The 13,880-nt window shown below is 38.3% G+C and overlaps 1 protein-coding gene across 9 annotated transcripts in view; it reads left to right on the plus strand.

The window, feature by feature from the left end:
• Window positions 1-13,880, plus strand: part of LOC126365910 (bromodomain adjacent to zinc finger domain protein 1A) — a 132,897-nt gene that overhangs the window by 33,194 nt on the left and 85,823 nt on the right. For all 9 annotated transcript variants that reach the window (XM_050008637.1, XM_050008644.1, XM_050008636.1 and 6 more), the window contains 4 exons: window positions 8,998-9,096; window positions 9,198-9,399; window positions 10,787-10,902; window positions 12,756-12,921. In XM_050008637.1, the coding sequence (XP_049864594.1) occupies window positions 8,998-9,096; window positions 9,198-9,399; window positions 10,787-10,902; window positions 12,756-12,921 (583 nt within the window). The remainder of the gene's footprint in view (window positions 1-8,997; window positions 9,097-9,197; window positions 9,400-10,786; window positions 10,903-12,755; window positions 12,922-13,880) is intronic.

Genomic DNA, 13,880 nt, shown 5'->3' on the forward strand with positions numbered 1-13,880 from the left:
CATCTCGTATATAATTTTGTTCTGAATTTTGTACTGTGGATCTCTTTGCTCCCAAAAACACCTGAGAGATATGTATTCAGCAAGGGTAGGTGTCTGAAAAACCTGGAAAATAGGGACATCTCAGGGAATTTAATTTTCTATAAAAATGAGAAAGTTTTGAAAAGCTTTGTGAATTATGAGAGCTTTTGAGGGAAGTTGAATTGTTCACTAACAGAAATATATCTGTTGAGTCATGTTGTTTCAAATAACTGAGATTCTGCTTTAGAAACAATCAGTTAATGAATCATGAAAGTTGGAGTGAAGAAATGCATTGAGTAATTGTAATATTGATGGCACAATCATGGCGGCCTCAGACACGCTTGCAGACATGGCGAGTCTTCGTATTTGGTGCTGGGCTCTTGGCCTCCAAATCAGTTTCCCTTATGGAATATTAGACTAGGTTTGCAGTTGGATTGAAGAGTTCCCCCCAAACATCATACGTCATTCTTAACAGAGAGAAATCTTCAGATGTAAAAGAAACTTTGTGCAAATGTCAGGCCAGTGTTACACCACCATTACTTTTCATGGGGATATGTGTATAAATGACCTAGTGAACAAATGTCTTTTTACAGACATATGTACATAGAAATAGTAATGCTAGAAAGTTTTAGTGATATGTATGGAGACACTTGACACAGGAATTAACAGTTGATTCTCAACATAAACAAATGAACCTATTTTCTCACAGGTATGCAGAAAGACCCATTATTTTATTGTTACATAATTGCAGAAAATTTCTCGAAGCATTCACATCTATTAAACATCTGGGACTGTATGTGTGAAGTGTTTTAAAGTGGAACGACCACATAAAACTACTTGCATATGACAGTCTGTCATTGGAGGAATCCTCATGAAGGGTAGACCACAGACTTAGGCGATAACTTACAAAACCACAGTTTGACCAATCTTTGAATATTGCTTGGCTCTGTACCAGATATGATCAATAAGGAAACAGAGAAGATCCAAAGAGGGGCAGCACCTTAAGCCACAGGTTCATTTAGTAAGTACAAAAATGTAACAGAGATGCTCAGCCAGTTTCAGCGGAAGACAATACAAGAGAGCCATTTTGCATTATCATGTGGTTTACTGTTAAAATTTCGAGTGTGTGCATTCGTTAGAAGAGTCACCGAATATATTGTATCTTCCTATGTGTATCTCACAAAAATAGCATGAAAGTAAAATTGGAAAGATTTGAGGTTGCACAGGGGCTTATCAATGCCTACTCGAGCAAGAAAGAGTGAAGTGACCCTCCACCATGCCCCATAAAATGACTTGAAGAGCACAGATGTAGATGTAGAATGTATGCTTGAGAATTTGTGATATAATTGTGAATTATTCATTGCAAAAATGCGAAAGTTGTTTTCTCAGTTCAGTAATATAAACGTGCATCTTTATCTAAATACTCTTATTTTGTAGATCAGCATTAAATACTCAGTTTTCAGTCTTTTATACTATGAGGGTCGTTCTAAAAGTAATGTCTCCTATTCTTTTGTGGCAGACTTTGGATGTCTGCACCAGATGTTGGTGTAGTGCTAATGCTCGAACCTTCCTCTTTCATTTGCTGGTTGTTCCGTTGCTCTGTCGTAGATGCGCTAGCAGAGTGGTGTTCCAAAATGGATTCTGATATGGACATGCATATAAAACAGCGATGTGTGATTGAATTCCTTATTGCTGAAGAAATTGCGCAGACTGAAATCCGTCAACACTTGCTAAAGGTGCATGGAGGAGAAACAACAGACATGAGCAATGTGAGGTGATAGGTACAGCGGTTTCAAGATAGTGAAAAGGATATGTATGACAAGCCATGGCCCAGTTGACCCTACACAGCTGTCATCTCTCACAATGAAGAACTTCTTGATCAAATCATGCATGCTGATCAGTGGATAACAAGCAGAGAATGGTGTGCAAAGCTGAATGTTGGCTGTAATGTCTTGGAAACAACGGACCATCTTGGTTATCGCAAAGTCTTTGCGAGATGGGTCCTGTGGATGCTTACAGAAGTACAAAAAACTCATCAACTGGAAATTTGTTGGGACCTGCTGGACCAATATGAAGCTGGAAGTGGCAATTTTCTGAATAGCAAAAGTGGTGCCACCACTACAAGCCAGAATCCAAAAGACAGTCCATGGAAAGGCTACATGCGAATTCTCCATCAAAGAAATAATTCAAGACACAGTCATCTGCAGTCAAAGTGACGTGCACAGTCTTCTGGGATAGCCGGGGTGTGATTCTTTTGGATGTCCTGGAGCCTGGAATAACTGTCAATTCAGCACACTACAAGACAACACTGACTAAACAGAAATCCCAAATTTCCAGGATACAGCCAGAGAAGAAGACCAACTTTCGCCTGCAATATGAGAATGTCAGATCTACACCAGTTTTGCGACCACGCAACTCGGTGCACAATTCGAGGGGACTGTTTTACCACATCCACCGAAGAGTCCTGGGATAGCGCCTGCAGACTTCCATCTCTTTGGGCCACTGAAAGATGGACTGTGTGGCGAACATATTCAAGACTCAAATGCTATTGTCAAAGCTGTAAGGAAGTGGTGGTCTCAGCTGGTTCAGATTTTTACAGGCACGCCATGCGGCTCTGGTTCAGCGTTGGCAAAAGTGCATAGCGAATGGTGGTGACGCTGGAAAAATAAGTCTTTAGCTGAAATATTGCTCTATTTAGCTGTTGTAATTTATTTATCTCCTATAGTTTCCATGACTAAAAATAGGAGGCATTTCTTTCGGAACGACTCTTGTAGTTTCAGTGCGAAGTAGTGCTTTGCCGACTTCTTCCTCGCGGTCTCAAGCTTACTCAACAATAACCATAGTGTGAAGAAAATTTGGTTTGAAACATGACGAGTTCTGCAATCAAAGTCAACTTGTATTACATTTCAGTAACAGTTGTTCAGAGTGTGGACTTGCGAGGTTTCTATTTACTGAGGTTCTCACTCAGTGACAAGGGATAGTGACAGATGATGGTAACGATGTAGTTCTACATCTAGGTGTAATATCTACATAGATACTCCACGAGCCACCGTACGGTACATGGCAGAGGGTACCCTGTACCACTACTTGTCATTTCCTTTCCTGTTCCACTCACAAATAGAGTGAGGGAAAAATGACTGTCTATGTGCCTCCATATGAGCCCTGATTTCTCTTATTTTATCTTCGTGATACTTCCGCGCATTGTATGTTGGCGTCAGCAGTAGAAGGATTTGGTAATCAGTTTCAAATACTGGTTCTCTTAAGTTTTCTCAATAGTGTTTCTCAAAAAGAATGTCCCCTCCCCTCCAGTGATTCCCATTTGAGATACCGAAGCATCTCCGTAACACTTAAGTGTTGTTCAAACCCACCAATAGCAAATCTAGCAGCCTCACTCTCAATTGCTTCGATGTCTTCCTTCTATCCGCTCTGGCACTGATCCAAAACACTCCAGCAGTACTCAAGAATAGGTCACACCAATGTCTTATATGCGGTCTCTTTTACAGGTGACCCACTCTTTACTAAAATTCTCCCAATAAACTGGAGTTGACCATTTGCCTTCCCCACCACAGTTCTCATATGCTTGTTCCATTTCATGTTGCTTTGCAACATTACGCTCAGATATTTAAACGACTTGACTGTGTCAAGCAGGACACTAGTAATACTTCAGTCTAACATTATGCGTTTGTTCTTCCTACTCATGCACATCAAGTTAAATTCTTCCACATTTAGAGCCAGCTGCCATTCATCACACCAACTGGAAATTTTATCTAACTCATCTTGTATCATCTTGTATCTTCTTACAGTTACTCAACTTCATCACCTTACCGAACACCCCACCGTCGTCAGCAAACAATCACAGATTGCTGCCGACCCTGTCCGACAAGTCATTTATGTATATAGAGAACAACAGCTGTCCTATCACACTTCCGTGGGGCACTCCTGATTATGCCCTCGTCTCTGCTGAACTCTTGCCATTACTTAAGAAGTCTTTGAGCCACTCAAATATCTGTGAATTTATTCTGTACACTTGGACCTATGTTAACAGTCTGTAATGGGGCACAGTGTCAAATGCTTTCCGTAAATCTAAAAATATGGAATCTGCCTTTTCCCTTCATTCATACTTCTCGGTATATCATGTGAGAAAAGAGCAAGTTGTGTCAGACACCAGTAATGCTTTCTAAAACCATGCTCAGTCTCAAGAAAGTTAATGTTTGAACTGAGAATATGTTAAAGGATTCTGCAGAAAACTGAAGTTAGGTCTGTAATTTTGTAAGTTCGTTCTTTTACTCTTGTATTCTAGAGTCACCTGTGCTTCCCCCGACTTGCTTGGGTCTTTGTGCTGGGCACCAGGGATGTTTATTGCTGTGTCATCCATACGGGAGTCTGTCCGATAGTCGGAGGACAGTATGTTTGTATGATTCTCCTGTGTGAACAATTTCTAAATATTAGATTTAAAACTTCAGCTCTCATTTCTGGCCAACAAGGGAGAATGGAAGCCTGAGACTTGCTTAACAATTTTACATAAGACCAGAATTTTCTCAGGCTCTCTGCCAGATCTTTCGCTAAGGTGTGATGGTAGCAGTTGTTGCACGTTTTGCACACAGATCTCTTCACAGACGCACGTGTGTGTCTACTAACCTTCACTTGTTGTCATTTGTGTGATCCCTTTTGAACCGAGAGTGCAATAGCCTTTGCTTCCTGAGAAGCCTTAGAATTTATTAAACCATGGTGGATTTGCCATGCTTCACCCACTTACTAGGCACATAACTCTTTAGACCACAATTTACAATCTGCTTAAACTTCCCAGGCATGCCAAGAACTTATAAGTACAGAATTGGTGATAAATATATCTCGTGCGGCTTTGTTTGCTGCTGTTGCTAAATGTTTCCAAGTACTTACTCCATTATTTTGCTCTAAAATGTATTTAATTTTGAAAAGTGCGTATAGTACTTTATTTGACTCTCTCCTACTCTTTTTATTTTATTTTAATTATTTTTTTTTTAAGTGAATTTGCTATCAACACAAATATTTGCTGTTTTCTTCCACTGTAGAACTTGCAGAACTTTTCACCAATAGCATTATTGTAGGTAGTTTTGGGTAACCTTTACATTTACATCTATGTACATACTCCACAAACCACCATCCTGTGCATTGTAGGGTGCACCTGTACCACTATTAATAATTCCGTTTCCTGTTCCACTTGCAAATGGAGTGAGGAAAAAAGACTGTCTGTATGACTCCATACAAGCCCTAATCTCTCTTTATCTTCTCAGTCCATATGTAAAATATACATTGGCAGCAGTAGAATCATTCTGCAATCAGCTGCAAAATGCCAATTTTGTAAATTTCCTCTATAGTGTGCCACAAGAAGAAAGTATTCTTCCCTCCAGGGGTTCCCATTTGAGTTAATCATGTGTTGATTGAACTGTGTGGTTAATGACAAATTAAGCAGCAAAGCTTCTGAATTGCTTCAGTGTCTTCCTTTAATCTGGCCTTGTGAGGTTGTCTCTCGAGCAGTACCCAAAAATGGGTTGCACTTGTGTTCTATAAGTGGTCACCTTAATAGATGAGATACACTTTCTTAGCATTCTGACAATAAACAGAAGCCTAGTATTCACATTCCCCACTGCTGACCCTAAGTGCTCATTCCACGTCATATCGCACAACATTATGCTAGGATACATCAGACAGTAAACCACTAACATTGTATTTGAATGTTAAAAGATAGTTTTCCTATTCATTTGCATTGTTTTACATTCTCTTTGTTTAGAGCAGACTCCAATTCATTATATTAAATAAAAATTCTGTCAGTCATCTTTGTGTTCTCCAGTGACTCAGTGATGGCACATCATTTGATGTTGTAATGAAAAGGAAGCATATCATATTCAGAACTGGCTAGTCAATTCCATGAGCTACACAAGTGTTTTGAAACAGATAATAGTGTACCGGAGTGCTGGTGTCTCCTTGCTGCTTGGTTTAAAGAACTATTGTGGCAGACTGGAGGTAGCCAGTTGCATCTGGCTCTGGGTGTGGATGCTTTTCACATTGTGTTCTTGTATATGGTTGAGAGGCTGACATTGCTTATGCAACTGTTACAAAGTGCTTCAATCAAAGATTATTTCTTGGAGAAAAATCAGTTTCATGTATATCTTGCTTTTAACCTCAGTTTAACTTGGAATAATCACTAAGAAGTGATTTGACAACTCAAAATCTAATAAAAAAAAGAACTTGCTCTTTGATATAACAAAATGTGATTCAGGAAAATTTCCATTTTCAACATAAAAAGAATGAAAATCTTGGGGGAAATATTTCAGTGACACAGGGTTGCCACTGATGTTCTTCAGTTAGTAACATTACATTCTACCCCTTACAATTCCATTGTTCATGCAACACATGTTCAATAAAAAAAAGTAGTTTGCACAGTAAAATGCAGGTGAATAGTATCTGTGCTGTGAGTGCTGAAGAGAAGAGGCCCAAACTTCCTTTGATGGTGCACTGAAAGACTGACGAACAGCAGAACATGAACGAGAACCTGCAAATGCAGACCAAAAAGGAACAAAATTTATACACACAACTTTGGGATCAACCCCACGTGTTGGATGTACTTCTGCGCAAAAATGTGTTGATTGTTCATACAACCTATAACTTGGAAGAACTGGTGCTAATTATTTCTTTTAGAAAGTGTGACACACAAAACTAAAGTGATAAAACACAAAACTTGTGCAAATCTTGTGATCCACCTCAACTTCTTCAGGACGGACTCAATATCCTGGTGAATTTTGATGTCATTCCGTTATTCTGCAGGATGCCTCTAAGAGTGTCACTAGAACTCAACTTTCAGAAATTTGACGGGAGGACAACTGTCATTTCTGAGACTGTCTGACCTTGCCTCATATTCTGTTTAATGGAAAATACTATGAACATATGAAGGGAGTCACAGTGGGCATCCCACTCTCTCCTGTGGTTGAAATTTGTATATGGAGCACTTAGAGGGAGAGGACCTGACATCATCCAAATAGAAACCCACATGTTTGTTCCATTATGTGAATGACACTTTCTTCATTTGGCCCCATGGGAATAACAAACTCCTCAAATTCCTTGCACATCTGAACTCCATAAATCCCATCATCAAATTCACCATGGAGAAGCAGAAGGAAGACTACCACTCTTGGATGTCAAGAAAAGAGCTGATGGCAGCCTGAGCCGTGGTGTGTATTGAAAGAAAATGCATGCTGACCTGTATTTGTATGTGGATAGCTGCTATCACCCTACACAGAGAAATGGGGTTCTAAAATGTCCCATACACAGGGCATGCAGCATCTCAGATGTGAAGGGTCTTTCTAGGGAACTGGAACACCTTGGAGCTATGTTTGGAAAAAATGGATACAGTCTGGCAGATTAGGTGCGCACTATGCCACTCCGCCACAGTAGCACAGAATTGTGGAAATATTGAATGCGTACTGGAAAAAAAAGGGGGGGGGGAACCTTTTGCCTCAGTTTGTGGAAGGCTGAGCTATATCAGAATCCATGCTAATTTGGGGAAATGTATATTGAGCAAACAGTGTGTACCATTGAAGATTTAAGCGGGGAATCCCAGCAGCACACTCGACTGATGTATCCCAAAAAGTCAGTAGTCGAGGAGCACGGTTTGTCTGAGAATCGTGATGGAATAAGACTGCCCACAATTTTAGCACAGACTTCAAAATACTGGCACATCATCTAGGAGAGGCCATTAAAATTTGTACTGTGACTATAATTTCAGCAGTGTTTGGGAACCAGCCCTTGGTCTAATTAGGATGACACTCAGCAAACGTGACAATTTGATGGTCAGAGCAGACAGAGTAACCACACCCACACTACCACAGATGCTGATGCCTCACATCTGCAGCTGCGGACATGCTCTCACGTGCAGACAGCAGAGGAAGTGGCTCACAGTGGGAGGGGTATAAGTTGTGGCCATGTGACCTCCAGGAACTCAGTTCATCAATGCACCTGATATGAGGACATATTTGATTGCCAAAGTATTGCGCTCGTTGAACACTATGAACTGGCACAACACTGCTCAGTCGACAAATATGCTGGGAGAAACTGGAGAATCATATCAAAGATATTTCGCTCATTGCAACAATGGTGCATTGAGGTTTTCTATGTCAAATAGAGGATAGCTAGTGGGATATGGTGCAGAAATTTTGCTGTATGCTTAAAACTCAACAGCAGCACCCAAGTGCCTCGGTGATGGTGCATCTGTACTTGTCATTAGTGCTCAGTTGATAGCAAGGAGGCCAGGTTAACTCGTCAGTAGTGCTGAAAGAAAACCCAGATGCCACACTTAACATTGTCAACGGCAGCTGGGGAGTGGTGGACCATGATAAATTAACTCGTCAATAGTTGTCAGATAGTTAATTCAGTAAGGATGAACTTTCAGAGAAGTAAAGTGTGTTATTCATATTTAAATTTTGGAATCTTTCACATACATGATAAGTATAGGATACAACTTCTGCTCAAATTACTGAAATAGAATAGGGATGTTCACAGCAGCTGAGAGATTTTCAAACTGGCTGTGCAGCAGTAGCAGTAGGTGTATCAAAGCCACTGTGATGCCATTTACTGGGCAACAACAAATCTCTACAAGAACTCTTGTTATATGAAAGAGATGAATGCTCACAAATGTTATTGAGTTGCTCTCTATCTGACAATCATTGAACCGAGTTTGACTTTCCACAGCTTGAAATTGGTTTTATCATAGGGTGTCATGGGAAAACTAGTAGTATGACAATTTTGTGCTCCAACATCTTCCACACCGTTGTTGGGCTCACATGAGATTAAAAATAACTGTGCCTTTCAGTTCACATTATTAAAATACAATAGACATCTTTGTACCTTAAAAAATCTGGTTAGGTGAATACTACCAAATTTCTTAAGACCTTTGAAACTTGTTGATTTCTGAGTGATTGATAGATATTTTCTTTTCACTTTAAGGTCCGCTGAGTGATATTTTCCAGTTACTTCTGTCAACACTGTTTGATATGCAGGAAGAGGAAGATGATGAAATTTTAGCTACAGATACTCCAACCACAGGTATTTATGGATCTAAAGATAAATATTGAAAGTGTTCATTTTTTGAATAATAGAAACTATCAATGTTACCATTGTTATTCATTGTCTGTTTCCTTTTGAAGCTGAATTAGACATTGATGAACATGGTGATGTAACTGCTGGTGAGGCTGTGAAACTAGCTACGGTGGCAGCTGGCTGGAGTCAGCTTTATCAAGGAGTGCCATTGTCCAAACTTACATTAGATGCTGTTACCCTCACAGAAGTGTTACGTTTGCACTTACTGTCTTCAGGAGGGCGTTCTGCTGAGACTAGCACAAAGTGGAGGTACTAAAAACAGTCTGAGTTTTCTTGCTCATATTTAGTGTGTGAAATTTTTGTGTAGTCGGTAAATAATAGGTTGTTAGAAAAGTGATCCTATGTTAAATACATGCTTGTACGACCACTCAGTTTAGTCCATCTAGAATCTCTAAAGAGTATGCTCTCTCTATTACAGTTGAAATTTTGTTATTAACATAACTGCTCTGGAATGTGTTTATTCCACCATCATATTTTTCTGCATTTTGTTTTACGTGATCAATTTATGAAGAATACAACCATTTGTCTCCTTATTTTACTTTGCAGACAGTAAAAACATTGTGAATAAATTTACTGTCTACACACAACTTTGAAGGTGCTCATTACATAAGTAACTAGTTGTGTAGTAGAATATACCAGTATGTTCTCATTATACTCATACTTCATACTGCAGTACAATTAAAATAGTTGTAATTTATGTGTTACCTGTTCCTACACAAATATCTTTAGAAACAAAGATCAATATAAATTTAATCAGATTTTTATGTTATCACTTTGAAGCTGTCTGGAAATTGCCTGTGGCTTTCAACATTGCTGAACTGTATAACAGTTTGCATTATTGTACTTTTAATGTCCTAAACTGCCATCTAATCACAGTTCACATCAACCAAACTACCGTAAAAAAACCTGTTAAGTGTCTAATAGCTGTGAATGAATACCAGTAGACACTAATAATTCAGCCCCTTCTTCTATATCCACATGTTTTAAAGTTGTCTGCAATGTTGCTGCTAATTGATAACATCCAGCCTGGCTAAGCACCAGTTTACACTGGTCATGTCTCGTGACTTAATAACCAACACATCTGTAATTGTATGATATAACCAAGCTTTATACAGTCAACTAAATCAATTGTCTGTTCATCAGATGTGCATTCATAATTATTGAACTATCATATGCTGAACCTATACTCATAAGTAAGTCAGTGACTTTTTTTTTTTAATTTAATCCTCTTTATGATGAGTGTGTATTAAGATATTACGTTGTCAGGATTTCATTGTGGGAACAGGCGGGGGGTTGGGGGGTGGTGGACAAAAGCTGGTCTTTTGCCATAATCTAGTATGTAGTCATAGGAAACCTTGATCATTGTAAGTTAGTGTATGTTGTTGGCACAGAAAATTTACCTTGTTTGTAAACTGTTTACAGGTATAGATTTGTGTGCTGATCACACAAGAAATAAAGTGTACGAAATACTTAGAGACTGCTGGTAGAGCAGAAGAAAAAGCAGTGTGTCATCTACAGACTTCAGTTAGCAGTGAAAATAGAAATATGATCCATTGAAAACAGTAGATCTTAGTTGTGATGAAATACTTTTACTATGAAAGTGAATTAATTCCATGTTTCCTTGATTTTAATAAAGGTATCAGCAACGTGGAGGGTATACCAGCTTTGATGACCCTGGACTTTGCTTGAGAATCAATCATCCACACATACTTCGTGCTTTGAGCGTCACCAGTGTTTGTGAATTGTCAATAGGTAATTATAAATTTTAAAATTTATAATTTAGTAGCAAAGTTTTAAAATTCAAGTTATATTTGCTCCATAAGATCAATCGTATTTCATTAATTTGTTCCAGCAAACACAAATAAATAAATTAATTAATTAAAAAATTGTGGATTTTGCTGAGTGGAATCACAAGATCTTGAAATATAAATATTAAGTGCAAAGAATCAGGCTATTTGTAGAATGAGGTGTGATGATTGGTCACATTGTGATTTGCCACTGTCCCCTATTTGTGTAATGAAATTGAATTACAGTGTTTTTTCCATGTATTTCTATGAGCACAACACAGTATATTTATATTTCTTTCACTTTCCAGTACTGTTATGCTTTATCTGGTGTATTCTACAATCATTTGAGAGATTTCAATCTCAAAATTGTTTGGATTAGCCAAAGTACACCCATTTCTTGTTTGACATATTAACTGTTGTGGAAAAATCTGTTCTTGGAAATGACAGTAGTGACTTCGTAGATGTATGTTTAATTACCCTGGAAATATCACAGCTTTGGGAATATTACAGCCTTTTTTATGAAGGTGAAACTGAAACCTAGCCTTCCCTCCTCCTTTTTCACCTTTGTTATTTACTCTATTTTCCACAGTTGGTAGCTTAATTTTTACTGGTCTTCTTCATTGGGTATGTTTTCTGGCCCATTTTTGTCACGTTTCCCTTATACATCTCCACTCGTGCCATTTCCAGTCCATAATTTTGTTGGAATTTTGTCACCATTTTTAGTAGTTCCCCTTCGCCTTTTTTCTCTCTTTTACATTTTTTCTTGTCACTCCACTAAAATATTTATGTCTTCATTGAATTTTTTTTTTACATATATACTTACGGTTCACAATTATTTGCTTGCCATTTATGTTTTTTGCCTACACCTTCTGTGTGTAAGTTAGTTGCTCCCTCAGTAACGGTTTTTCGTGTTCTATGCTTCACTGTTTCTTGGTGCAGTTTCTCCGAAAGTGACAAATAAAAATGATAGACCGACAGTTAGTTCACGTATGTTGATCAGATTTTGTTACGCTTGTGATCCACTCCAGGTGGTAGCTTTGCGGAATTGTCATCAATATTTTTTTTTTAAATTTGTTTTCCTGGCCTTTATCCCATATCTTCATGGGATGAATATGTTAATTCATGGATTTGGTAAAGTTGGTAGAGGGTGACTGAATGCCCTGTCTGTTGCCATGTCTTAACCACCCTCCTCCCCACCACTACCACCACCACCCATCTCACCCTGTAGGGACAGTTTTTGTGCACCCCATATGGCTGCGTCTTGTGTTATCCCATGTGAAAGTGTGCAAACATTTTTCTAAATGTTTCTGAATCGTGCAACTGAGAAGGGACATGGAATCACTAGTTGCATGTGATAAACCACCCAATAGCCACATCCAGTCTGCTTGGCACACCAACCATCATTGTTAATCCCAAGGGCAGATGTGGTTGGGGACCTCACTGAACCCCAGAAGTGCTGGTTAAGAGTTGTCATTGTCATCATTACATTTGCTGTAGTAACATTGTGAGCAGTATCTCGTTTTGCTTAAAAGTAGTGAACTTAACTACAAAAAGTAAAAATAAAAGGAGGGTTGGTGGGGTGGGGGTGGGGGGGTTACTGTTGAAAAAATGTGTTGTTGCTGCATGATGTAAATATCTAACGCACCTGTCTCACCTTACTTATGTAATGTTTTGAAAACTAATTTTTATCATTTTTGGGTAACCTTTTTTCTGAAATAATGTAAATATAAATTTCGGTCAGTGATACTGTATTTTTAACCATTATTCAGAAAGATCTTCCGTGAAGACAAGTGTGTACACAGTGATTTTCTATTTCAGGTGATAAGCTCATTATCCTTACTTGCCTCATAAATCAGATACTCACATACACTCGTCTGCGGGATGTTATTGATGAAAGAGGTGAAAAAATGCGACAAGCCAAAGCTGAATTGCGCAGTCATCAGTTGGCCGATATGAAGAAGGAAAAGGAAGCACAAGCGCTTAGGTAATATTGCAGTAACTATCTCTTTGTCGTCATGATGCAAAAAATATTAGCAATGCCTGTAGTAAGGCTAAAGATTGTATACTCCAGTTTCTGAAATGTTGCATATAGTTAGCTACATGTTCTCATTTTTTATGTGCATTTAACTTGTGGTTAATGATGGCAAAGTAGAGGTAATTGTTCATTGTTAGATGTAGGGCATTCTTTGACTTCGTGAAATGTTCACCTTTATTTTTAATTCTCCGTAAATGACTAGTGATTCATTTGATCTAATTGGAACACTTTGTATGTGAAATGTTGGGTATAAAATTATTTTCAAACTGCAATTTGTCATCACAAGTACATTAAAGATGTATGAATTATTTTGTTGGTAGTGTATACATTGTGAAATGAAGTGTGGGTTTTTTAACTACCTTAAAAACATTTTTACACAGAATGTTTTATGTATAGTATTTTCACTGTTGAAAATGTGTGTTCCACTGTATTACACATTAGATTTTCAGCTACAGATAACCTCATAGCTGAAAAGATTATTGGTTCACAGATTTGAGGAGACAAGGAGCATGTCTAGTACATAAAGATCACACCAACAAAAGGTCCGTGTGATCCCCCACACATGTGTTCCACAAATCGTCTAATAAAACACATTTTCTCTGCAAAAACATTAACTGTGGATGGTCAGTTAAAGAACTGTATTTTTTGTCTTAAGATCAGTTTACAACAAAATGAAATGTAACCCAGCCTCATGCATCCTATCTATTTATAAATTCAGTAGTAGTAGTTATCAAGTAGATATTATTTCAATTTGTTTTTAATACTTTCATTATCTGCTAACTTCCGTATTCATGAGGCAGAGAGCAAATTTTTCATGGCTGAATACTTTGTTCCTTTCTGTGAAAGAGTAAGGTACACTTTTGGATTATGGACGATATTTTTGTTCTGAGCGTTATGCTTATGAATGC

This window comes from Schistocerca gregaria, chromosome 4 (genome assembly GCF_023897955.1).
Source record: "Schistocerca gregaria isolate iqSchGreg1 chromosome 4, iqSchGreg1.2, whole genome shotgun sequence".
Lineage (NCBI taxonomy): Eukaryota > Metazoa > Arthropoda > Insecta > Orthoptera > Acrididae > Schistocerca > Schistocerca gregaria.